The sequence below is a fragment of the Hyperolius riggenbachi genome, chromosome 11 (assembly GCF_040937935.1).
Source record: "Hyperolius riggenbachi isolate aHypRig1 chromosome 11, aHypRig1.pri, whole genome shotgun sequence".
In the NCBI taxonomy this organism is placed as follows: domain Eukaryota; kingdom Metazoa; phylum Chordata; class Amphibia; order Anura; family Hyperoliidae; genus Hyperolius; species Hyperolius riggenbachi.
The window spans coordinates 147,631,315-147,657,309 of record NC_090656.1 but is presented as its reverse complement, the minus strand read 5'-3'; the positions used below and the strand labels follow the sequence as shown (position 1 = coordinate 147,657,309).

Sequence of the window (25,995 nt, the reverse complement as noted above, 5' to 3'; positions counted from 1 at the left end):
GGTGAGGTGCTGAACACTTTTGTGACTTAGGCGACTTCTCTTCTCAGTGACAATGCCTCCAGCTGCGCTGAAGGTCTTTTCTGACAGGACACTTGAGACAGGGCAAGACAGAAGTTGGATGGCAAATTGGGACAGCTCTGGCCACAGGTCAAGCCTGCGCACCCAGCAGTCCAAGGGTTCATCGCTGCTCACAGTGTCTACATCCACACTTAAGGCCAGTTAGTCGGCTACCTACCGGTCCAGACATTGGTGGAGGGTGGATCCGGAAGCACTAAGGCAAGGTGTTGGACTAAAGAATGTCCGCATGTCCGACATCACCATAAGATCGCTGGAGCGTCCTTTACTTGCCTGCGTGGACATGGGAGAAGGATTACTGGCAATGGCACCTTTATGGCATTGTGCTGTGACATCACCCTTATACGCATTGTAAAGCATACTTGCCAGCTTGTTCTGCATGTGCTGCATCCTTTCGGCCACTTTGTGCCTATACCGAGGGTCTAGTAGCGTGGCCACCCACTACAGCTCATTCCCCTTGAGTTTTTTGATATAGGGGTCCCTCAACAGGCTGGACAGCATGAAAGACGCCATCTGCACAAAGTTGGATCCAGACGTACTCTCCATCCCTTCTTGCTCTTCCTCAGTGACGTCAGGTAAGTCCTCCTCCTCCCCCCAGCCACGAACAATACCACGGGGACCTTGAGCAGCACAAGCCCCCTGCGACGCCTGCTGCAGTTGTTCTTCTGCCGCTGCCTCCTCCTCCTCCACTGAAACACATTCCTCATCATCCAAGTCTGACTCCTCTTCCCCACACGACTCTTCATCCTCCTCCCCCCTCTGTGCTGCCGCAGGTGTTGAGGAAACATCTGGTTTTTATGTAAATTGCTCCCACAACTGTTCTTGCCGTAACTGTTCCTCTTCACGCTCCTCCACAGCTTGATCCACCACTCTATGCATGGCATGCTCCAGGAAGTAAGCGTACCAGATCAAGTCGCTGATGGTGCCTTCACTGCAACTCACCAGGTTGGTCACCTCCTCAAACGGCCGCATGAGCCAGCATTTTGCATGAATGTCCAGTTGTTGGGCCACAACATCCCCATCTCCCCAGATTGTGTCCTTCTGCTGAAATTGTAGAGGTACTGAGTGACGGCTTTCTCCTGTTCTAGCAGGCGAGAGAACATGAGCAGGGTCGAATTCCAGCGAGTCAGGCTATCACATATCAAGCGTCTCACCGGCAAATTGTTTCTCCGCTGAATGTCCGCAAAGCGTGCCGTGGCCGTGTAAGACAGCCTGAAATGCCCACACAACTTCCTGGCCTGCTTCAGGACATCCTCTAAGCCTGGGTACTTTGACACAAATCTTTGAATGACTAGATTCAGCACATGTGCCATGCAGGGTACATGTGTCAGCTTTCCCAAATTCAAAGCAGAAAGGAGATTGCTGCCGTTGTCACACACATTACGTTGCAGATCTCCAGCTGGTGCGGGGTCAGCCACTGATCCACCTGTTTGTTAAGAGCAGCCAGGAGAGCTGCTCCAGTGTGACTCTCCGCTTTGAGGCAAGACATGTCTAAGATGGCGTGACACCGTTGTACCTGGCATGCAGCATAGGCCCTGGGGAGATGGGGCTGTGTAGCTGGAGAGGAGATTGCGGCACCAGCCAAGGAGGAGGAGGAGGATGACAGCAAAGAGGATGTAGCAGGCCGAGAGGAGGTGGCAGGAGGCCTGCCTGAAAGCCATGGAGGTGTCACAAGTTGGTCCGCTGCACAGCCACGTACTCCCTGCTTGCCATCAGTCACCAGGTTGACCCAATGGGCTGTGTAAGTAATGTAGCGGCCCTGACCGTGCTTGGCAGACCAGGCATCCATGGTCAGGTGGACCCTTGACCCAATGCTGTATGCCAGAGATGACACCACTTGCCTCTCCACGTCACGGTGCAGTTTGGGTATCGCCTTTTTAGAGAAATAATTGCGGCCTGGCATCTTCCACTGCGGTGTCCCAATGGCCACAAATTTACGGAAGGCCTCAGATTCCACCAGCTTGTATGGTAACAGCTGGAGTGCTAACAGTTCCACCACGCCAGCTGTCAGACGCCGGGCAAGGGGGTGACTGGCAGAAATTGACTTCTTCCACTCAAAAATTTCCTTCACGGACACCTGGCTGCTGTGGGCAGAGGAGCAGGAACCGCTCAAGGTCAGAGGCGGAGTGGAGGAGGGTGGCTGTGAAGGTGCAAGGGAGAAATCAGCTGAAGCCGCTGCACCTGAAGGAGGAAGAGGAGAAGGAGGGTGGCTTTTCTTTTGTGTGCTGCTTTTCCTCAGGTGCTCTTCCCATTGCAGTTTGTGCCTTTTCTCCAGGTGCCTTCGAAAGGCCCTACGTGAGTGTTGGCCTTTCCACGGCTCAATTTTTGGAGGCAGAGAGAACAGTTGGCTTTGCTCCGATCTGAGGAAGACACACTAAAAATGTTCAAACCGCTGAGCCCCCCTGGGGTGATGGCACTACGGTGGCCTCAGCAGCTGACGTTAAAGGGCATGTTGGCTGGCTGTCCATAGGTGGCGATACATGGCTCTGGGCACTGCCACCAGCTGTTTCTGACAACAAGCTCCCCCTGCTTCTTTCAGCAACTCGTCTCCTCCTACTCCTCTCTGACTGTCCCCCTGTTCATCTCCTCTATTGGGAACATACGCGGGATCCGTATCATCGTCATCATCATAATCATCCTGCCCAGCTTCGTTTGCATCACACACCTCCAAAACTGCACCAACAGCAGGTACTTCATAATTCTCCTCCTCACTGCTTACTCCATAGTGTCGCCTAACTCACACATATGAGGTGGTATAACTTGCTTAGCGCCTTCATCTTGTTGTTGCAGTAGTGGCTGGGAATCAGTGATTTCACCCCCAAATAACTCCTGCGAAGTGTCAAATGCAGTGGATATGGTGCTTGTAGTAGCGCTGGTGGCTGCGTGAGATGAGGTGTTCTGTGTTAAATAGTCAACCACGTCCTGACAATCTTGGGAGTTGATGGCACGTGCCTTCTTCTGAGCACTGTACTTTGGGCCAGGGCCACACAAAATCATATCAACACGACCTCACACAGACCTGCCGGTGCTGGGTGGCCTTCCTCTGGGTCTGCCTCTACCTCTTCCTCTACCTGTTTTGTCCGTTTTGTCCATATCGGGGGGGGGGGGGGGGGGGGATGAAGTAAAAGGTATGCACTGACTTGACTAATACAATGTGCAGTCACACAGGTGCAGTTAACAGGTATGCACGGAGTGGTATATCCCACTGCGTGCACTCACGTAGGTAGGTGGGTGCACTGAACACAACAGGTAGGTATATGCAGTGATGAGGTGGGTTCACTAAACAAAAAATGTAGGTAAATGCAGTGATGAGGTGGGTTCACTGAACACAACAGCTAGGTATATGCTGTGATGAGGTGGGTTCACTGAACACAACAGCTAGGTATATGCTGTGATGTTACATAGTTATTTTGGTTGAAAAAAGACATACGTCCTTCGAGTTCAACCAGTATAAAGTACAACACCAGCCTGCTCCCTCACATATCCTGTTGATCCAGAGGAAGGCGAAAAAACCCTTACAAGGCATGGTCCAATTAGCCCCTAAAGGGAAAAATTCCTTCCCGACTCCAGATGGCAATCAGATAAAATCCCTGGATCAACATCATTAGGCATTACCTAGTAATTGTAGCCATGGATGTCTTTCAATGCAAGGAAAGCATCTAAGCCCCCTTTAAATGCAGGTATAGAGTGTGCCATAACGACTTCCTGTGGCAATGCATTCCACATCTTAATCACTCTTACTGTAAAGAACCCTTTCCTAAATAAATGGCTAAAATGTTTTTCCTCCATGTGCAGATCATGTCCTCTAGTCCTTTGAGAAGGCCTAGGGACAAAAAGCTCATCCGCCAAGCTATTATACTGCCCTCTGATGTATTTATACATGTTAATTAGATCCCCTCTAAGGCGTCTTTTCTCTAGACTAAATAAACCCAGTTTATCTAACCTTTCTTGGTAAGTGAGACCTTCCATCCCACGTATCAATTTTGTTGCTCGTCTCTGCACCTGCTCTAAAACTGCAATATCTTTTTGTAATGTGGTGCCCAGAACTGAATTCCATATTCCAGATGTGGCCTTACTAGAGAGTTAAACAGGGGCAATATTATGCTAGCATCTCGAGTTTTTATTTCCCTTTTAATGCATCCCAAAATTTTGTTAGCTTTAGCTGCAGCTGCTTGGCATTGAGTACGATTATTTAACTTGTTGTCGATGAGTACTCCTAAGTCCTTCTCCAAGTTTGATGTCCCCAACTGTATCCCATTTATTTTGTATGGTACAGATGGCAGATGAAATTCAATGTTGAAAAATGTAAAGTCATGCATTTTGGACGTACTAATGGTCTACATTAGTACGTCCAAATTGCATGACTTTACATTTTTCAACATTGAATTTCATCTGCCATGTATGTGCCCATATAGCCATCCTATCCAGATCCTGTTGCAATATGACACTATCTTCCTGAGAGTTGATCATTCTGCACAATTTTGTATCATCTGCAAAAATAGCAACATTGCTCACTACTGCATCTACTAGGTCATTAATAAATAAGTTGAAGAGCACTGGACCCAGAACAGACCCCTGTGGTACCCCACTGCTTACAGTCTCCCATTTTGAGTACGATCCATTGACCACAAATGAGGTGGGTTCACTCAACACAACAGGTAGGTATATGCAGTGATGAGGTGGGTTCACTCAATACAACAGGTAGGTATATGCAGTGATGAGGTGGGTTCACTGAGCACAAAAGGTAGGTATATGCAGTAATGAGGTGGGTTCACTCAACACAAAAGGTAGGTATATGCTGTGATGGGGTAAGTTCACTGAACACAGCAACTAGGTATATGCTGTGATGAGGTAAGTTCACTGAACACAGCAACTAGGTATATGCTGTGATGAGGTGGGTTCACTGAACACAACAGCTAGGTATATGCTGTGATGAGGTGGGTTCACTAAACACAAAAGGTAGGTATATGCAGTGATGAGGTGGGTTCACTCAACACAACAGCCAGATCAGCAAACTAACTGGCTGCATGCTACTAGCAATGTGCAATGTAATTGACTAAACGTAGTGACTGAACAGTGGCAATGAATGCAAATAACTGAAGTTGATCACTGGCTAATGAGCTGAATATAAGTGATATTCAGTAAAATAATAAAGAGCACAAAAATGAGTGGACAGCGGTCTGCCTGCACTAATAGAACAGTACAATGTCACTGACTACATTTAGTAACTGAACAGTGGCAGTGAATGCAAGTAACTGAAGTTGATCACTGGCTGGCTGGCTTAGCTAGCTAACAGGTATACAGTAATAGAGCAGTAAAATCAGTATGAAGTTGAACCTGCCTGCACTAAGCACAGCAAATCAGTACACTGTCACTGACTACAGCTAACTTAAGTTAATCACTCACTGGCTAGCTAAATAGTATACAGTCACTAATAGAGCAGTAGTAGATAGAATCAGTGAGCCTGCCTGCCTGCCCTGCACTAAGCACAGCAATCAGTATTCAGTAGACACTCTCACTGAACTACACTGACTACAACTAACTTTAGTAATCACTCACTGGCTAGCTAGCTGAATACAAGTATATACTACAGTTTAAGAGCACTGTTAGGAGTAAAAACACTATGTTTTGGACAAAAAATGCGCTTGCTGAAGCTACAAATGGCCTGGAGATGATCCTCTCAATGCTACAGTCTAGTAGGGACAGAGCTTTTTAAGATGGCCTCCAATTTATATACAGGAGGAGAGGGCATAGCCTCCCCTCCTATGATTGGTTGCTAGGGCCTCGCTGGGGGGCCTCTAATTGGCCTAGGGATGTCATTTCCGCCCAATCATGACCTAACTAATCACAGCTTTCTACCGAGATCATGAGCGTAATCATGGCCTGAATATCTGTAATCATTAGGGATGGGACGAATCCACAATTTCTTCGAATTCTAATCCATATCCAAATCTAAAAATGTTCTTGAATATCTCGTATCTTTCGAATCCCGAATCTAATGAATTCTGCACATAAGAATTGTGCAATCTGTGGTATAATTGCCCACAGTATAGGTACCCAGGCATAGGTACCCACAGTATAGGTAGCGAGGTAAAGGTGCCTTCAGTATAGCTCAGGGGCCCCAACAGTCCCAGATTCATCGGGACGGTCACGGGTTGGGGGAGGGGTCCCGCTGTCCCAGGATACCCCCCCTTGTGTCCCGGGGCAAGCAGAGGAAGAAAAAAAAAGATCGAGGCACCAGCCGTAGACAGCCGCTGAAGTGTATAGGGGCCTTTAGGTAGGTAGGTATAGGGGCCTTCAGTATAGGTAGCAGGGTATAGTGCCTTCAGTATAGATAGGTATGTAGGTAGGTAGGTATAGGTGCCTTCACGTGGGTAGGTAGGTATATGGGACCTTCACATAGGTAGGTAGGTAGGTAGGTATATTGGGCCTTCACATAGGTAGGTAGGTATAGGGGCCTTCACAAAGGTAGGTAGGTATAGGGGCTGGTAGGTAGGTAGGTATAGTGGCTCTCAGGTAGGTAGCCCTGTGCTCTCGTAACCCCCCCAAAGCCTCCTCCATCCACCTGCGCCTCCTCCTCTCGCTCCCCCCCCCCCTGCATAAATAAGTATCCACTCACCTATCCCGTGGAGCGCAGAGCGGCAGACCTCTTTGTTACTTCCCTGTTCCCTCTACTGGCTGAACCGGCTTTTACTGATGACATAATAGTAAAAGCCGGTCACTAGGAGGAACCAGGAAGTCATCGAGAGATGTGCCACTCTGCACTCCGCTCTTGATAGGTGAGCGGCTACTATTTTAATCATGCGGGGGGGCGAGCGGAGGAGGTGCGCGGGGGTCGGAGGAGGACAAGGGCGAGCGGGGGAAGCGGTGGATGCGCGGGGATGCAGCATCGGGATTCGGCGGATTCGGGGAGCGGTAAATGGCGTCGAGATTTGAATCCACGAATCTTGAATATTTCCCAATATTCGAGGGATTCGTGGATTCACCGGATTCGTCGTCCCATCGCTAGTAATCATGTCTGCCTCGTGGCCGAATACCATGATTAAAAATGGATCACAGCTTCAGATTCGGCAGTTGAATAGTGAAAAAATGCTCATGAATCATGGGTATTCCGTGATCACAGAAATTATTTGAGCACCACTGCTGTCTGTCACACTAACAATACAGGCCGCAGTCAGAAACAGAGGCTGCCTAGCTGTAGTAGTAGTAGTAGAGTACAGTACTGCACTGAATAAATCTAACAGCACAGCAGTAGATAACTAACAAGAGTGACAGAGAGTGACACTAAAAGACTGTCTATGGGCCTGTACACACTGAAAAACCCAAGCAAAATTGCAAGCGCATGCGTTTTTAAAATCGCAAGAGCATGTAGTTTTAAAAACGCATCGTATGTATGTTTTTAAAAACGCATGCGCGTTTGCCTGCGTTTTTGATGCGTTTGCGTTTTTCTTGTAATTGCTGATTGACTAAAGAATCCTTTGTTTTTTTTCTAGTTTACATTTCAACAGGAAGCAGGAAATTGCAGAGTCTTCTGGGATACTGACTTCTGAAAAACGCAATGGAATCGCATTTTTCATGCGTTTTTCAAGCGCTGCGCTTAAAAAAGTGCAGCAGGCACTGCGATTGCGTTTTTCAAAACACATCGCACTTGTCTGTACAGGTCATTACGATTTTCATTATTATTTAAAAGACCTTGCGATTTTAAAAACGCATGCGTTTTTAAAAATGCAGTGCAAGCGCAGCAGTGTGTACAGGCCCTATCACACACTTAATAATGGCAGCCGTAGCAGTCAGAAAGAATCAAACAGATGCTGGCCTGCCTGCTTACTGGTACTGCTGCTCCTAGTCTAACACTAAATCAACTAATAGTACAAATTAACTAACTACACAACAACTAACTAATTCTTAACCTACCTACAGGCTAGTAGGCTAAGGCTACCTAGGTTAGAAGGCCTAGCCTGCACACAGACATAACACCTAGCCTAGCATGCCACGCCCACCCGAGGAAGCCAGTAGCCAGCGAAACTGTCGGGAGCTTACATGGGATGCCATGCTGCCCTGACCCCCGTAGCCATGCAAATTCTTCAGTCTGGGCAACTGGGCTGCCTCTTCTTGGATCCGTAGCTTGCCTTTCCACTGCCACACTCGCATCGTTTGAGACCTCGGAATTCACCACATATGCTAAGAGTATACAAGGATTTCTCAGCTTTACAGATCGAATGTGTGTGAAGTGAAGTATCTTAGTTTCGATCTGTAGTTGGTGAGACTATGCAGACCTTGTATTCAGCCTGATCTTATATGCTACCTGCTGCGGCGATTGCCGCTTGTCCTGCCTATATGTGAGCCTGATACTAATATCACTTATGCCTGTGCCTGCATGAAGATTACTAACTTAACCTTTGATTGATTCCACACTTTTTCCTTTTTTCCTTTGCAATGGAATATGTTTTGCTGTTGAGGTATATCTGAACTGGATGTTTTTGCATTTGGAGCCTGTTTTGGAATTTGAACTTTGTTTATCCTAAGTTTTTCTGCTCTTAAGTGGCTTTTTGCGATTCCCTGCCTTATATGTGCTCTAGTATATGGACGTTGCATGTGTGTTGTGGTGTATGTGGAGTGGTATCGGGTGGTTGTTTATGCACTTTTCACTATTTTGCTATTTTGAACAATAAAATGTGGCATACTTTCTTAATAAGAAGATGTACATCATTTTTACATTTTTGTTACAGTGGGTTGCAAAAGTATTTGGCCCCCTTGAAGTTTTCCACATTTTGTCACATTACTGCCACAAACATGAATCAATTTTATTGGAATTCCACATGAAAGACCAACACAAAGGGCTTGATTCACAAAGCGGTGCTAACAGTTAGCACGCTGGTGAAAAGCCCTTTATCATGCCTAAACTCAGTTTAGGCATGATAAGTTTAGGTGTGATAAGTTTAGGTGTGATAAGTTTAGGCATGATAAGTTTAGGTGTGATAAGTTTAGGCATGCTAAGTTTAAGCGCCAACTGCGTTAGCACCGCAGTGCACAGCTGATCAAAAGTTTTACGCTAGCAAAGACTGGTGCACTTTGTATAAAGTTTAATGGCGCTGCTTTGCGTGCGGGACTTTGCAAGCGATCTAAACTTATCTAAACTTAGCATGCCTAAACTTATCACACCTAAACTTATCACACCTAAACTTATCACGCCTAAACTGGCTTTTCACCAGCATGGTGCAATGGTTATCATGCCTAAAGTCTTTTAGGCATGCTAACTGGGTTAGCACCGCTTTGTGAATCGAGCCCAAAGGGCTCGATTCACAAAGCGGTGCTAACCCAGTTAGCACGCCTAAAAGACTTTAGGCATGATAACCATTGCACCATGCTGGTGAAAAGCCAGTTTAGGCGTGATAAGTTTAGGTGTGATAAGTTTAGGTGTGATAAGTTTAGGCATGCTAAGTTTAGATAAGTTTAGATCGCTTGCAAAGTCCCGCACGCAAAGCAGCGCCATTAAACTTTATACAAAGTGCACCAGTCTTTGCTAGCGTAAAACTTTTGATCAGCTGTGCACTGCGGTGCTAACGCAGTTGGCGCTTAAACTTAGCATGCCTAAACTTATCACACCTAAACTTATCATGCCTAAACTTATCACACCTAAACTTATCACACCTAAACTTATCATGCCTAAACTGAGTTTAGGCATGATAAAGGGCTTTTCACCAGCGTGCTAACTGTTAGCACCGCTTTGTGAATCAGGCCCAAAGTGGTGTACACATGTGAAGTGGAACGAAAATCATACATGATTCCAAACATTCTTTACAAATAAATAACTGCAAAGTGGTGTGTGCATAATTATTCAGCCCCCTTTGATCTGAGTGCAGTCAGTTGCCTATAGACATTGCCTGATGAGTGCTAATGACTAAATAGAGTGCACCTGTGTGTAATCTAATGTCAGTACAAATACAGCTGCTCTGTGAGGGCCTCAGAGGTTGTCTAAGAGAATATTGGGAGCAACAACACCGTGAAGTCCAAAGAACACACAAGACATGTCAGGGATCAAGTTATTGAGAAATTTAAAGCAGGCTTAGGCTACAAAAAGATTTCCAAAGCTTTGAACATCCCACGGAGCTCTGTTCAAGCGATCATTCAGAAATGGAAGGAGTATGGCACAACTGTAAACCTACCAAGACAAGGCCATCAACCTAAACTCACAGGCCGACCAAGGAGAGCGCTGATCAGAAATGCAGTCAAGAGGCCCATGGTGACTCTGGACGAGCTGCAGAGGTCTACAGTTCAGGTAGGAGACTCTGTCCATAGGACAACTATTAGTCATGCACTGTACAAAGTTAGCCTTTATGGAAGAGTGGCAAGAAGAAAGGCATTGTTAACAGAAAGCATAAGAAGTCCCGTTTGCAGTTTGCCACAAGCCATGTGGGGGACACAGCAACCATGTGGAAGAAGGTGCTCTGGTCAGATGAGACCAAAATAGAACTTTTTGGCCAAAATGCAAAACGCTATGTGTGGCGGAAAACTAACACTGCACATCACTCTGAACACACCATCCCCACTGTCAAATATGGTGGTGGCAGCATCATGCTCGGGGGGTGCATCTCTTCAGCAGGGACAGGGAAGCTGGTCAGAGTTGATGGGAAGATGGATGGAGCCAAATACAGGGCAATCTTGGAAGAAAACCTCTTGGAGACTGCAAAAGACTTGAGACTGGAGCGGAGGTTCACCTTCCAGCAGGACAATGACCCTAAACATAAAGCAAGGGCAACAATGAAATGGTTTAAAACAAAACATATCTATGTGTTAGAATGGCCCAGTCAAAGTCCAGTTCTAAATCCAATCGAGAATCTGTGGCAAGATCTGAAAACTGCTGTTCACAAACGCTGCCCATCTAATCTGACTGAGCTGGAGCTGTTTTGCAAAGAAGAATGGGCAAGGATTTCAGTCTCTAGATGTGCAAAGCTGGTAGAGACATACCCTAAAAGACTGGCAGCTGTAATTGCAGCAAAAGGTGGTTCTACAAAGTATTGACTCAGGGGGCCGAATAATTACGCATACCTCACTTTGCAGTTATTTATTTGTAAAAAATGTTTGGAATGATGTATGATTTTCGATCCACTTCTCAGATGTACACCACTTTGTATTGGTTTTTCACGTGGAATTCCAATACAATTGATGCATGTTTGTGGCAGTAATGTGACAAAATGTGGAAAACTTCAAGGGGGTCGAATACTTTTGCAACCCACTGTATATGGAATAATTTTGCAGATTTGAAGTTAGGACACATATGTTCCACTGCTTTATTACCACTTTCAGACAAAATATATATTAGGCTAAGGCTACCTAGGCTAGCAGGCCTAGCATGCACACAGACCTAACAGATAGCCTAGCACAGTATAATACAGTATACTAGCTACTGACTGAAAACTATCACAATCAAATCTATCTATACAGCAATGCAATAAATGTCTTCAGAATGTGTTAATATGCAAAAATGCTGGCTAAACAGTGAGAAAAGCACTTGCTCAGACCAACAATAGCACTGGAGATGTTCTCAGTACCACAGAGTCACAAGCAAGGATGAGATCCTCAAGATTGTCGCCACCTTATATAGAGGAGGGGAGGGCCAGGCTCCCCTCCACTGATTGGTTGCTAGGGCTCGGTTGGGGGCCCTCTGATTGGATCAACGACGTCATCTCCCTGGATACCACCATCATCCAGACTCGTGATCATGGGTTAACCGTGATAATGGATGCACTCAAATTCGGACCCATGATCGTGATCGATCACGAGCCCCGAATACAGAGCCTGTGATGGGGAAAAACGGCTCGTGATCATGGGCTAGCCATGATTACGAGTTCGTGATGAGCAACCCTGGTGAGGAAATACTAAGTGTATTAGGAAAAAAAAAAACATAGCATAAGGTATAGAACTCTCTCTGTGTGAGGAGTCTTTACATGAAAAGTTGAGATACTGTGGGCAATATGCAATTAACTTTTTCTCCTGAGTTTTCTGAGCGGAGATCATTTTACACCTTCAATTTAAATTAGCTTTTTTACACTATACAATGGATAAAGTACCAAAGAGTAGGGATGGCCCAGCCTTGGAGAACTCATGGAGAAGCACATGCTCAGTTTGATCAGCTAATAGATTTGTAAAGCTCAACACACACCATACAATCTTGGTTGTACAGATTTACCAAATATATGTAGTATAAGGGCCAACAGATTGAAAATACCTTGAATGATTGATTGGATAAGCTCTTATACTACATGAAAGTGGTAAGATTGAACAACCAAGATTGTATGGTGTGTGTTGAGCTTAAGGCTCTGCTTTGCTGGTCCTGATCATGTGTTAAACCAGGAAGTCATCACAGCAAATCAGAGGCTTACAAATCTATCAGCTGATCAAACTGATCATGTGCTTCTCTATGAGTTCTCCAAGGCAGGGCCATCTCTACCAAAGAGTAGGTGAAAAAGTACTGTCAAAATTATTTTGAATATTTGTTTGCTTGCTGGGGGTGTAAAAGGCATTTTCTTTACAAGTTGTGAAAATATCACCTAGGAGAAAACTCAGGTGAAAAAGTTAATTGCATATGGGTCAGTGTGTATTAAAATTGAGTTATAAAATATCTGGGCCATATGCAATTCACCTTTTCTCCTGAGTTTTCTCCAAGAAGCACATTGTTCATCTTCTATTTAAATTAACTTTTTAGCAATTAAATGTTTCCCTGTGTGAGAATACTGTGTAATATTATGCATATATAATTAGAATACAGACTTAAAGAGAAACCGTAACCAACAATTGAACTTCATCCCAATCAGTAGCTGATACCCCCTTTTACATGAGAAATCTATTCCTTTTCACAAACGGATCATCAAGGGGCTCTTTATGGCTGATATTGTGGTGAAACCCCTCCCACAGGAAACTGTGAGGACCATGGTCCTGGCAGTTTCCTGTCTGTGAACCTTGTTGCATTGTGGGAAATAGCAGTTTACAGCTGTTTCCAACTGCTGAAAAGCAAGCAGCAGCTACTTCCACTGACATTACCTGCCAGCAGTAAAAATATCACCATGTGATAAATGTCAGAATGTGAATCAGGAAGAGGAAAGCTTTTACAATGGACAAACACAGACTAAATCATTTATACATAATTATTGTAAAAATGAAGCACTTTTTTATTACATTATTACATTTTATTACATTATTTTCACTGGAGTTACTCTTTAAGTCTTATGTCTGGTGTAGGTACTATTTGACTGAAGTAAATGTTTTATACTAGCTGGACAATGGGGATGTGCTCTAGTTACATAGTTACATAGTTATTTTGGTTGAAAAAAGACATACGTCCATCGAGTTCAACCAGTACAAAGTACAACTCCAGCCTGCTCCCTGACATATCCCTGTTGGTCCAGAGGAAGGCGAAAAAACCCTTACAAGGCATGGTCCAATTAGCCCCAAAAGGGAAAAATTCATTCCCGACTCCAGATGGCAATCAGATAAAATCCCTGGATCAACATCATTAGGCATTACCTAGCAATTGTAGCCATGGATGTCTTTCAACGCAAGGAAAGCATCTAAGCCCCCTTTAAATGCAGGTATAGAGTTTGCCATAACGACTTCCTGTGGCAATGCATTCCACATCTTAATCACTCTTACTGTCAAGAACCCTTTCCTAAATAAATGGCTAAAACGTTTTTCCTCCATGCGCAGATCATGTCCTCTAGTCCTTTGAGAAGGCCTAGGGACAAAAAGCTCATCCGCCAAGCTATTATATTGCCCTCTGATGTATTTATACATGTTAATTAGATCCCCTCTAAGGCGTCTTTTCTCTAGACTAAATAAACCCAGTTTATCTAACCTTTCTCGATAAGTGAGACCTTCCATCCCACGCATCAATTTTGTTGCTCGTCTCTGCACCTGCTCTAAAACTGCAATATCTTTTTTGTAATATGGTGCCCAGAACTGAATTCCATATTCCAGATGTGGCCTTACTAGAGAGTTAAACAGGGGCAATATTATGCTAGCATCTCGAGTTTTTATTTCCCTTCTAATGCATCCCAAAATTTTGTTAGCTTTAGCTGCAGCTGCTTGGCATTGAGTACGATTATTTAACTTGTTGTCAATGAGTACTCCTAAGTCCTTCTCCAAGTTTGATGTCCCCAACTGTATCCCATTTATTTTGTATGGTGCTAGACCATTAGTACGTCCAAAATGCATGACCTTACATTTGTCAACATTGAATTTCATCTGCCATGTATGTGCCCATATAGCCATCCTATCCAGATCCTGTTGCAATATGACACTATATTCCTGAGAGTTGATGATTCTGCACAATTTTGTATCATCTGCAAAAATAGCAACATTGCTCACTACTGCATCTACTAGGTCATTCATAAATAAATTGAAGAGCACTGGACCCAGAACAGACCCCTGTGGGACCCCACTGCTAACAGTCTCCCATTTTGAGTACGATCCATTGACCACAACTCTTTGTTTTCTGTCCATTAGCCAGTTCCCTATCCATGAACACAGACTCTTCCCCAGTCCTTGCATCCTCAACTTTTGCACCAGACTTTTGTGGGGAACAGTGTCGAAGGCCTTTGCAAAGTCCAAGTATATCACATCTACAGCATTCCCAATATCCATATTAGCATTCACTACCTCATAAAAGCTGAGCATGTTAGTCAAACAGGACCTGTCTTTAGTAAACCCATGTTGATGCTGAGAAATAAGATTATTTTCTACTATGAAGTCATGTATAGTATCTCTTAGTAACCCCTCAAATAGTTTGCATACAACTGATGTTAAACTTACAGGTCTATAATTTCCTGGATCAGATTTTTTGCCCTTCTTAAATAATGGGAAAACGTGGGCTGTACGCCAATCCACTGGGACTCTGCCAGTTGCAAGAGAGTCACAAAAGATAAGATAAAGGGGTTTATCTATAACTGAACTTAATTCCCTTAGGACCCGAGGATGCATGCCATCCGGGCCAGGTGCCTTGTCTATTTTTAATTTATTTAGTCTTGCCTTCACTTCTTCCTGCGTTAAGTATTTAATATTACAGTTAGAAGATTAAGACTCTTCCGCCTCTGTAGTTTGCAACAGTGCTGTTTCTTTTGTGAAGACAGAAGCAAAGAAAGCATTTAATAACTCTGCCTTACCTTGGTCATCCACCATTGAGTTCCCATCCTCATCCTTTAGGAGTCCTATACAGTCAACCTTTCTTTTTTTTAGAGTTAATGTACTTGTAAAACTTTTTTGGGTTAGATTTGATATTCTTAGCGATTTGTTTTTCAGCTTCAATCTTTGCCTGCCTAAATTCTTTTTTACAATTTTTATTGCACTCCTTATAATTGCTTAGTGCAGCCTCGGTCCCCTCCTGTTTTAAGACCTTATAGGCATTCTTTTTCCTCTTCATTTTATCTTTAACCTTTCTATTCATCCATAGAGGCCTTTTTTTATTCCTAGACATTTTGTTTCCATATGGGATATACATACTACAGTATTGATTGAGTATAAGTTTAAAAGCTTGCCATTTCCCTTCAGTGTCTTCCCCTTGTAGTACATTATCCCAGTTCACCAAACTTAGTGCCTGCCTAATTTGATTGAACTTTGCTTTTCTAAAATTCATAGTTTTAGTGGTCCCGCTGCCCCGTGGCTTATCAGTCACCAGATCAAACGTTATCATGTTGTGATCACTATTTCCCAAATGTTCTTGAACCTGCACATTTGATACATTATCTGGTCTATTAGAAATGATCAGATCCAGTAACGCATTCCCCCTAGTTGGTTCAGTTACCATTTGAGTCAAGTAATTGTCCTGTAGTCCTGCCAGAAATCTGCTGCTTTTACCAGAATGGGTAGCCTCAATACTCCAATGTCTGGAAAGTTGAAGTCGCCCATAATTATGACCTCATTTTTACCTGCAGCTTTTTCAATCTGCTGTAGTAATCGCAGTTATGCAGTTTCATTAATAAGAGGTGGCCTGTAGCATACCCCAATAAGCAATTGGCAACTTTTATTTCCACCATGAATATTTACCCAAACGGACTCCACATCTTCGCAATCTTCCTCCATCTCATCGTTGAGGACAGCTGTAAGAGAATTCTTAACAAAGAGACAAACCCCTCCACCTTTTTTCCCTGTTCTATCCCTCCTAAACACATTGTATCCTTTTAAATTAGCTATCCAGTCATTGCTTTCATCCATCCATGTCTCGGTTATTCCCACAATGTCATAGCCTTTGTCATTCAAAATAAACTCTAGTTCGTCTATTTTATTTGCAAGGCTCCGAGCATTGGTTACCATGCACTTTATATTTTTACCACCACATTTACCAATTTTGTTTACATGAAATGGGCTACTTGAATTTTTACCAACCTCCTTAATCTTTACACTGTCCCCACCCCCCTCTCCACCCTCCATAATGATAGGTTCCCACTGTCTTTTTACCTCATCTTGTCTACGTATTGAGACTTTATCCTCCCGCCTCCCCCCAGATCCTAGTTTAAAATCTCCTCCAACCGTTTAGCCATCTTCTCCCCCAATGCAGCTGCACCCTCCCCATTAAGGTGCAGCCCATCCCTGCTGTAGAACCTGTAGCCGACTGCAAAGTCTGCCCAGTTCTCCAGGAACCCAAACCCTTCCTTCCTACACCAATTTCTCAGCCACTTATTTAACTCCCTAAGCTCCCTCTGCCTCTCAGATGTAGCACGTGGCACTGGCAGTATTTCAGAAACCACCACCTTGGAGGTCCTTGCTTTAAGTTTATCTCCAAGTACCTAAAAATCATTTTTGAGGACCTTCCATCTCCCACTAACTTTTTCATTGGTGCCAATGTGTACCATGACAGCCGGGTCTTCCCCAGCCCCACCCAGTAATCTGTCAATTCTTTCCGCTACATGCCGAACCCGAGCACCCGGGAGGCAACAGACTGTACGGCATTTGCGGTTTCTTCGACAGATTACCCTATCTGTGCGCCTAATAATTGAATCCCCTACCACCAGTACCTGTCTAGCCTTAGCTGCACTCCTATTCCCTTTCTCGTTACAGCAGTCTGCCCCTTGGTTGCTAAGGAGCACATCCTGCTGCAGCATTGCTACTCCTGAATCATCCTCCCCAATATTACGCAAACAAGCATACTTATTAGTGAGGGACAACTCGGGACTAGCCTCCCTGCCACTTTTTCCCCTACCCCTTCTAACTGTGACCCAACTAGCGGCTGCCTCTGCTTCTTGGTCCGGCTGTACTCCACCCTCCTCATCTTCAACGGTTCCATCCAGTGTCTGGATCGTGAGATCCAAGCTCTTCTCCATGTTGTGTATGCTTCTCAGTGTTGCGAGATGCTTGATGTGTACTTGATGTGAATGTGAATGGCTCTTTGTCTCTGTTTACTGAGATTTTTAACACATCTGATCAACTCCACAAAATATAAATGGTTAATTAACTAGAAAACAAATAAAATATATGCATACAGTGGCATGCGAAAGTTTGGGCAACCTTGTTAATCGTCATGATTTTCCTGTATAAATCTTTGGTTGTTATGATACAAAGTGACAGTTAAATAAATCACGTAGGAGACACATAGATATTTGAGAAGTGAAATGAAGTTTATTGGATTTTCAGAAAGTGTGTAATAATTGTTTAAACAAAATTAGGCAGGTGCATAAATTTGGGCACCACAAAAAAAGAAATGAAATCAATATTTAGTAGATCCTCCTTTTGCAGAAACTACAGCCTCTAAATGCTTCGTGTAGGTTCCAATGAGAGTGTGGTTTCTGGTTGAAGGTATTTTGGACCATTTCTATTTACAAAACATCTCTAGTTCATACAGGTTTGATGGCTCCCGAGCATGGACAGCTCTCTTTAACTTACACCACAGATTTTCAATTATATTCAGGTCTGGGGACTGAGATGGCCATTCCAGAACGTTGTACTTATTCCATGAATGCCTTAGTGGATTTTGAGCAGTGTTTAGGGTCGTTGTCTTGCTCGAAAGATCCAGCCCCGGCACAGCTTCAGCTTTGTCACTGATTCCTGGACATTGGTCTCCAGAATCTGCTGATACTGAGTGGAATCCATGCATCCCTCAACTTTGACAAAATTCCCAGTCCCTGCACTGGCCACACAGCCCAACAGCATGATGGAACCTCTACCATAAATGTGTGTTAGCATACCTCAGGCGACTCTGTTTGTGCTGTGGGCAGTGAAAAGGCTTCCTCTGCATCACTCTTGCATAAAGCATTTCCTTGTATAAAGTGCGCCCAATGGATGAATAGCTTTCTGTACTCTTCCCCTAAACCATGATGGTGAACAATCTTTGTCTTCAGGTCATTTGAGAGTTGTTTTGAGACCCCCATGTTGCTACTCTTCAGAGAAAATTAAAAGAGGAGGGAAACTTATAATTAACCCCCTTAAATACTCTTTCTCATAACTGGATTCACCTGTATATGTACGTCAGGAGTCACTGAGCTTACCAAGCCAATTTGAGTTCCAATAACTAGTTTTAAAGTTTTTGGAATCAATAAAATGATAACAGTGCCCACATTTGTGCACCTGCCTAATTTTATTTAAACAATTATTGCACACTTTCTGTAAATCCAATAAACTTAATTTCACTTCTCAAATATCACTGTGTGTGTCTCCTATATGATATATTTAACTGACATTTTTTATCGTAACAACCAAAGATTTATACAGGCAAATCATGACAATTAACAAGGTTGCCCAAACTTTCACATCCCACGGTATATAAGAGAACAAGTGCAAACCTCACAGCCGGGCAGAAACAAGGTCAAAATGTAAATATCAACTGAAACTGCTGTCGCAAGGAAGCAGAAAAAGTACAGGACCAAAGCCAATTCATGAAAATGGACCAGAACTCAGATCTAGCTACTGACTATTCTAAACAAAATTCCTTGTAGTAAAGGGATGAAATTCAGGGTTCAAAATCTACAAAAACTATGCCACAGCACAGATAACTGCCATATAAAAAAATAACTTTTATTATTCATACCTATAAAACACACCTACAAACCTCCATAATAAAATGCCCTCTAATAGGGTACTACCAGTGAGAGTCCCACAGTGCGCACTGTAATATTGAAAAAAAGGTGAACATAATCACCTAAACACCTAATCTGAGGCCTCTGAAAAACATCCATGCAGATATATCCATCAAAAAAGTATATAGATATATATCAGTAAAAAACTGGTTGAATATTAACAAAAAAAGATGCTGGTCCAGAACTTGCAAAAGTCCATGTACTGTGTGCATATTCTGCTATAATGCACAAATCACCATATAAATGGCCTTAGCTGGTGTAAAATTCATGAATTATTGTCCATATGCTGCCAACTGTGCCTTTTTGTATAAAGCCATGAGTATAACAGAGCCAAAAAACAATTAGAACGGTCTCACCAATCACCATGTTTGCCACCCTTTCGCAGTGGAATCGCTGGATTCTTCCAGTAAATTGTAAACAGACCTTGCTTCACCGCTCTGGCGACGTCTCGCCTTGCGGTTATAAAAGCTCCATGTTGTACTCTCAGCTGCCTTAATAAGGTAGATGCAGTCCCAGGCGGCGTAAAAGTCACCACGGTCCCACTGTTCAGGCACTGTAGCAGCACATCTCAAACGCGCAGTGAGGGGTTGTCATACGTGTCAACCGGTTTCACCGGACACGCCGGTTTTCTCAAGACACCTAAGTGTTACATGCTGCTTAGTTTTAAAATCAAGTTCAGATGACATCATTTCTCCTTCCTGTGAGGATGCAAAAAAAATGAAATGTCTGCACCATAGGTGCCATTTTGTTGAAGTCCTATATATAGTTTGTGCTCCTGTTCATATATTGAGCACCACTCCATCCAGGGATTCTCAAAAATATAATGATTGATTACACCCGCATTGCAAAGAGGAAAAGAACTGCTTCTAAAATATGGCATATATTCAATACATGGCAGTTATCCGTGCTGTGGCATCGTTTTTGTCGATTTTGAACCCTGAATTTCATCCCTTTATTACAATGAATTTTGTTTAGACTATGGGTTTTTCAGGTTTTTATCAATATACCAATATGTATTAATACTGACTATTCTGTCAGCCTCTCTATTCCAGTGCAACTGAGATACTTTACTAGCACAGCTGCTACTGCATTAATTAAAGTAGTAGCGGTCACACTAGTAAAAGTATCACGGTCCCCCTACATACCATCGAGTGGCACTTCAAAGGAGGATTTAACCCACTCATAATCTTTTATGAATCAATCTCTAAGTCTGACACTTAGAGTTGAGCTGAAATTTTCGTAATTTCGCATTACTAAATTTACGCATGCGAAAGTTGCGATTAAAATACGAAATTACGGTAGCGTAATTGTCATTAAAATCGTAATTGAAAATACCGTAAGCGTAATTTTCAACGCGTAATTTCGCGTTTCGTTCATGCCGTAATTTCGCATGAAACGCTACCGTAATTTCGCGTTAAACCGTAACGCTCCGTATAATATAAAAAAGCCGCCGACTTTCAGGGTTAATAGCAAAGCCCCCTTAAATGCTAAGAGCCTCAAATTTGGAGAATATATTGAGGAGATCAGGAGGAATAAGAGGAAAAAAATTTTTTTCAAAAAGACCTTATAGTTTTTGAGAAAATCGATGTTAAAGTTTCAAAGGAAAAATGTAAACATTTAAAAACCCGCTGACTTTAACGGTTAATAGCAAAGCCTGCTTGAAGTTTAGGAACACCAAATTCCCAGGGTATATTAAGGGGATCAGTGGGAATAAGATGAAAATTTTTTTTTCAAAAAGACCTTATAGTTTTTGAGAAAATTGATTTTTAAGTTTCAAGGGCGAAAATGTCTTTTAAATGCAGAAAATGTCAGTTTTTTTTGCACAGGTAACAATAGTGTATTATTTTCATAGATTCCCCCAAGTGGGAAGAGTTTTACTTACTTCGTTCTGAGTGTGGGAAATATAAAAAAAAACGACGTGGGGTCCCCCCTCCCAGACCTCTTTAACCCCTTGTCCCCCATGCAGGCTGGGATAGCCAGAATGCGGAGCACCGGCTGCGTGGGGCTCCGCACCCTGACTATACCAGCCCGCATGGTCCATGGATTAGGGGGTCTCGGAAGGGGAGGGGCAGCCAAGCTTTCCCCTCCCCTCCGAGCCCTTGTCCAATCCAAGGACAAGGGGCTCTTCTCCACCTCCGATAGGCGGTGGAGGTGGAGGCCGCGATTTCCTGGGGGGGGGGGGTTCATGGTGGAATCTGGGAGTCCCCTTTAAAAAGGGGTCCCCCAGATGCCCACCCCCCCTCCCAGGAGAAATTAGTATAGAGGTACTTGTACCCCTTACCCATTTCCTTTAAGAGTTAAAAGTAAATAAACACACAAACACTTAGAAAAAGTATTTTAATTGAACAAAAAACATAACCACGAAAAAAGTCCTTTAATATTCTTAATTAACCATTAATACTTACCTGTCCCTTTAAATAAATGATCCCTCGAAATAGCCTCGGAAATGTTCTATCAGTTACAATGTAACAAAGTTATTACAATGTAACAACTTTGTTACATTGTAACTACGCCGCACCCGACGTCACTCGCCGCCGCCGCATACGCGTCTGCGCTGCACGGACCCGACAGAGCTCTGAGCTATATAGCCCAGAGCTCTCTAAAGCATCTTTGTATTTTGGCTCCAAGGAGCCCCATTGGTCCTTAGCAGACCAATGGGGTTCCTTCAAATCAGAAGGAACCCCATTGGTCTGCTAAGGACCAATGGGGCTCCTTGGAGCCCAAATACAAAGATGCTTTAGAGAGCTCTGAGCTATATAGCTCAGAGCTCTGTCGGGTCCGTGCAGGACGCTAAGTCCCCGCAGCTCCCGCTGCCCTCCCCGCCTCTCCCACTTGTCACCCACATGTCACTCACATGTGGGTGACAGATGTGGGCCGGGTGGACAGCGGGAGCTGCGGGGACTTAGCGTCCTGCACGGACGCGTAAGTGTATGCGGCAGCGGCTGAGTGGCGAGTGACGTCGGGTGCGGCGTAGTTACAATGTAACAAAGTTGTTACATTGTAATAACTTTGTTACATTGTAACTGATAGAACATTTCCGAGGCTATTTCGAGGGATCATTTATTTAAAGGGACAGGTAAGTATTAAGCCTGGAACCCAAGACCCATCAGCATCCATAAATGCGTGTCTAGTGGATTTACAAAATTGGATGAACACCAGCTGGCTGAGGCTGAACTCTGACAAAACAGGTGTTGGTGGTAGGTGGTCCACACATGATGGATAAAGTTCAAAACGCTCACCACCTCAAACTAGCAATTGGGGGAGATACTGTACAGTATAAAGACTCTCTGTGAAACCTTGGGGTGATCCTGGATGGAAATCTAAAACTCAGACAGCAGGTATCAGCTGTCGTCAAGTCTTCCTTCTTCCATCTAAGAAATATAGCGAAAATCAAACACCTTATCCCAGCTGAAGACCTACCTGCCCTGGTTCACGCATTTGTATCCTCCCGCCTAGACTACTGCAACGCCCTGTTAATCGGATCTACAGATAAGGTTCTGCGCCCCTTACAGCTAGTACAGAATGCTGCAGCCAGACTCCTAGCCAATGCCCCCCGCAGCTCACACATCACCCCAGTACTGCAAACTCTTCACTGGTTGCCAGTAAAATGGAGAATCAATTTTAAGATCTGCCTGCTGACATTCAAGGCTCTACACCACATGGGACCCAAATACATAGCGGATCTATTGGAACTTTATGCCCCTCCACGCAACCTCCGCTCTGCCAACAAGATGAAGCTGGTTATTCCCAGGATACACTTAACATTTGGTGCTCGGGTCTTTTCCTATGCAGCCCCTACTCTATGGAACTCACTTCCACAATCAGTACGAGAGGCTCCTTCTCTGGACAGCTTTAAAAAAAGGCTAAAAACTCACCTCTTTTCCCTAGCCTTTGAGACTGCATAATGCAGGGTCACAGCGCTTTGAGTCCCCAGGGAGAAAAGCGCTATATAAATATTATTGTTATTGTTATTAATGGTTAATTAAGAATATTAAAGGACTTTTTTCGTGGTTATGTTTTTTGTTCAATTAAAATACTTTTTCTAAGTGTTTGTGTGTTTATTTACTTTTAACTCTTAAAGGAAATGGGTAAGGGGTACAAGTACCTCTATACTCATTTCTCCTGGGAGGGGGGGTGGGCATCTGGGGGACCCCTTTTTAAAGGGGACTCCCAGATTCCACCATGAACCCCCCCCCCCAGGAAATCGCGGCCTCCACCTCCACCGCCTGTCGGAGGTGGAGAAGAGCCCCTTGTCCTTGGATTGGACAAGGGCTCGGAGGGGGAGGGGAAAGCTTGGCTGCCCCTCCCCTTTCGAGACCCCCCAATCCATGGACCATGCGGGCTGGTATAGTCAGGGTGCGGAGCCCCACGCGGCCGGTGCTCCGCATTCTGGCTATCCCAGCCTGCATGGGGGACAAGGGGTTAAAGAGGTCTGGGAGGGTGGACCCCACGTCGTTTTTTTTTATATTTCCCACACTCATAATGAAGTAAGTAAAACTCTTCCCACTTGGGGGAATCTATGAAAATAATACACTATTGTTACCTGTGCAAAAAAAACTGACATTTTCTGCATTTAAAAGACATTTTTGCCCTTCAAACTTAAAAATCGATTTTCTCAAAAACTATAAGGTCTTTTTGAAAAAAAAAATGTCCTCTTATTCCCACTGATCCCCTTAATATACCCTGGGAATTTGGTGTTCCTAAACTTTAAGCAGGCTTTGCTATTAACCGTTAAAGTCGGCGGGTTTTTAAATGTTTACATTTTTCCTTTGAAATTTTAACATCGATTTTCTCAAAAACTATAAGGTCTTTTTGAAAAAAAATTTTTTCCTCTTATTCCTTCTGATCTCCTTAATATATTCTCCAAATTTGAGGCTCTTAGCATTTAAGGGGGCTTTGCTATTAACCCTTAAAGTCGGCGGCTACCTAACATTGATCCATGCGTCAACTTTTCGGCTTCGGGAGCATGGCCATACGCATTAATTTCGTAATACCCGTTGCAATGCGAAAATTACTCTTACGCGAAATTTCGCGAAATCCTTCTTCATTACGATTATGTACTTACGGCCATAAACGTAATTACACTAATTACGCGAAATTTCGCGAAATCGTAATTACGCCATTACGCTCATCTCTACTGACACTTACCCCCTTTGTCACATTGTACTGTGTAATATTGTTCTGGTGCGCATGTAATGCAGGGTGAAACTACAGCACACAAGCTGGTGCCCCCCTCTGTTGGACATGTTGCCTCATTTCACTAGTATAAGAAGGTAGGGACCCTAATGGCTCTCACCACAGCAGCACTCAGATCACTCACATTTCCCTTATACAACCATAGAAAATTAAGAGCTGGGGGAGTGCAAGGTGGTTACGAAAATTGGATTGGAAAGGGTTAATATGCATGTATCTAGGTTGTAATTGCTGTGTCTGTTATAATGGTTTTAATGTTTAGAGATAAAATAAAGGGATTTATTTTTCTGAACAAAACTTAAATTTTATTTTAAGAATTTTTTTTCAACTCACCAAGTTTAATATGAATTACATCTACTCACCGTTACAACTAGTCCAAATGTCATTGAGACAGTAGCGCACAGCAGTAAAAATACCAGAAGGATGCTTGTACACTTTTGCATCTATATGAAAACAGAAGACAAAATAGTTGTTATGAAACTATTGTTTTCCTGTATTTTACATTGACACTAGTGTTGAGCCGAAATTTTCATAATTGTATGTTTCCTTAATTACGGACGAGAATTGTGCTGCTACCACACAAATTCGTAATGTCGTAATTGCCATTATGCACATTTAGGTAATAACTAACTCAGGAAAGTCACTCATTGATTGCAATTACTGATAATGCAAAGGCCCCTACACATGCTGTTGCTTTAAATGTATCAGGAGGCTCTACCTGCAGCCACTTCTAAGACAGGTGCTCTTTGTCAAGGTGCACTTAGTGGTCATGCATGCTGAGACGCTTGGTTTTGGGCTTTGAAATATCTGATAATGCAAAGGTACATGCAAGTGCTGTCGCTTTCAATGTATCAGGAGGCTCTGGACTAGAACACAATTTTGAGAACGGACAAATTTCTGAAATTCTGATTTGTTTGTACTACATAAATGATCGTAATTGCAAAAAATTATCATAGTTAAAAAATTCCCCATAAACGCAAAATTTTGCATAATTTTGCTAAATTTGTGGAATTTCTATTACGGCCATGTGAGAAAACGCGGAAGCGGCAGGCGGCTCTTTCCACGCATAGTGGCGCCACACACGGAGAAGCAGCCACCTCCTCTCAGTATGAGGCGGCTGTCTCCGTGCAGGGCTCAACGGAGCGCGGAGAAACCGCCACGTCGGACGCGGCGGTTAGTGCGCATGCCCCCGCTGCGGAGGTACCGCAGAGCGGGGCTGGTGTGGCTAGGACACGTAGTCCCTCCAGATTTAGAGTGACGCGCGCGCGCACTCAGGCAGGGTTTATATGACAGCCAGAAGTAGTCAGCTGACCAGGCTGGTCAGCTGACTCTGGCTCCTTTACTCATTGGTCCAGCACCGTGGGAGGTGCTGGAGAGGTACAGGTGTATATATACTACTAGCTGGTCATTCCTCTGGTGTCTGGCGTTGCGATCAAATATGTGGGAGCACCCAGATCCGTAGTCAGATCCGTAAGTGTGCCGGGACCAGCTGGAGCTGTAATCCTACACTTAGCTAGATTCTGTTGATAGCTAAAGTACTAGTTTGAATGTGATTATCTGTTATGACCCTTTGCCTGCCTGACTATCCTCCTGAACTCTGATCTTGCACCTCGATATTTCTGATACTCTGTTGCCGAACCCCGGCTCGTTCCTAGACTCCGCCTCT

At 43.8% G+C, this 25,995-nt stretch overlaps 1 protein-coding gene across 1 annotated transcript in view; it reads right to left on the bottom strand.

Moving 5' to 3' along the window:
* Window positions 1-25,995, bottom strand: part of GAL (galanin and GMAP prepropeptide) — an 851,723-nt gene that overhangs the window by 643,145 nt on the left and 182,583 nt on the right. Inside the window, exon 2 of the mRNA XM_068260562.1 lies at window positions 24,692-24,772. Coding sequence (XP_068116663.1) covers window positions 24,692-24,772 — 81 coding nt within the window. The remainder of the gene's footprint in view (window positions 1-24,691; window positions 24,773-25,995) is intronic.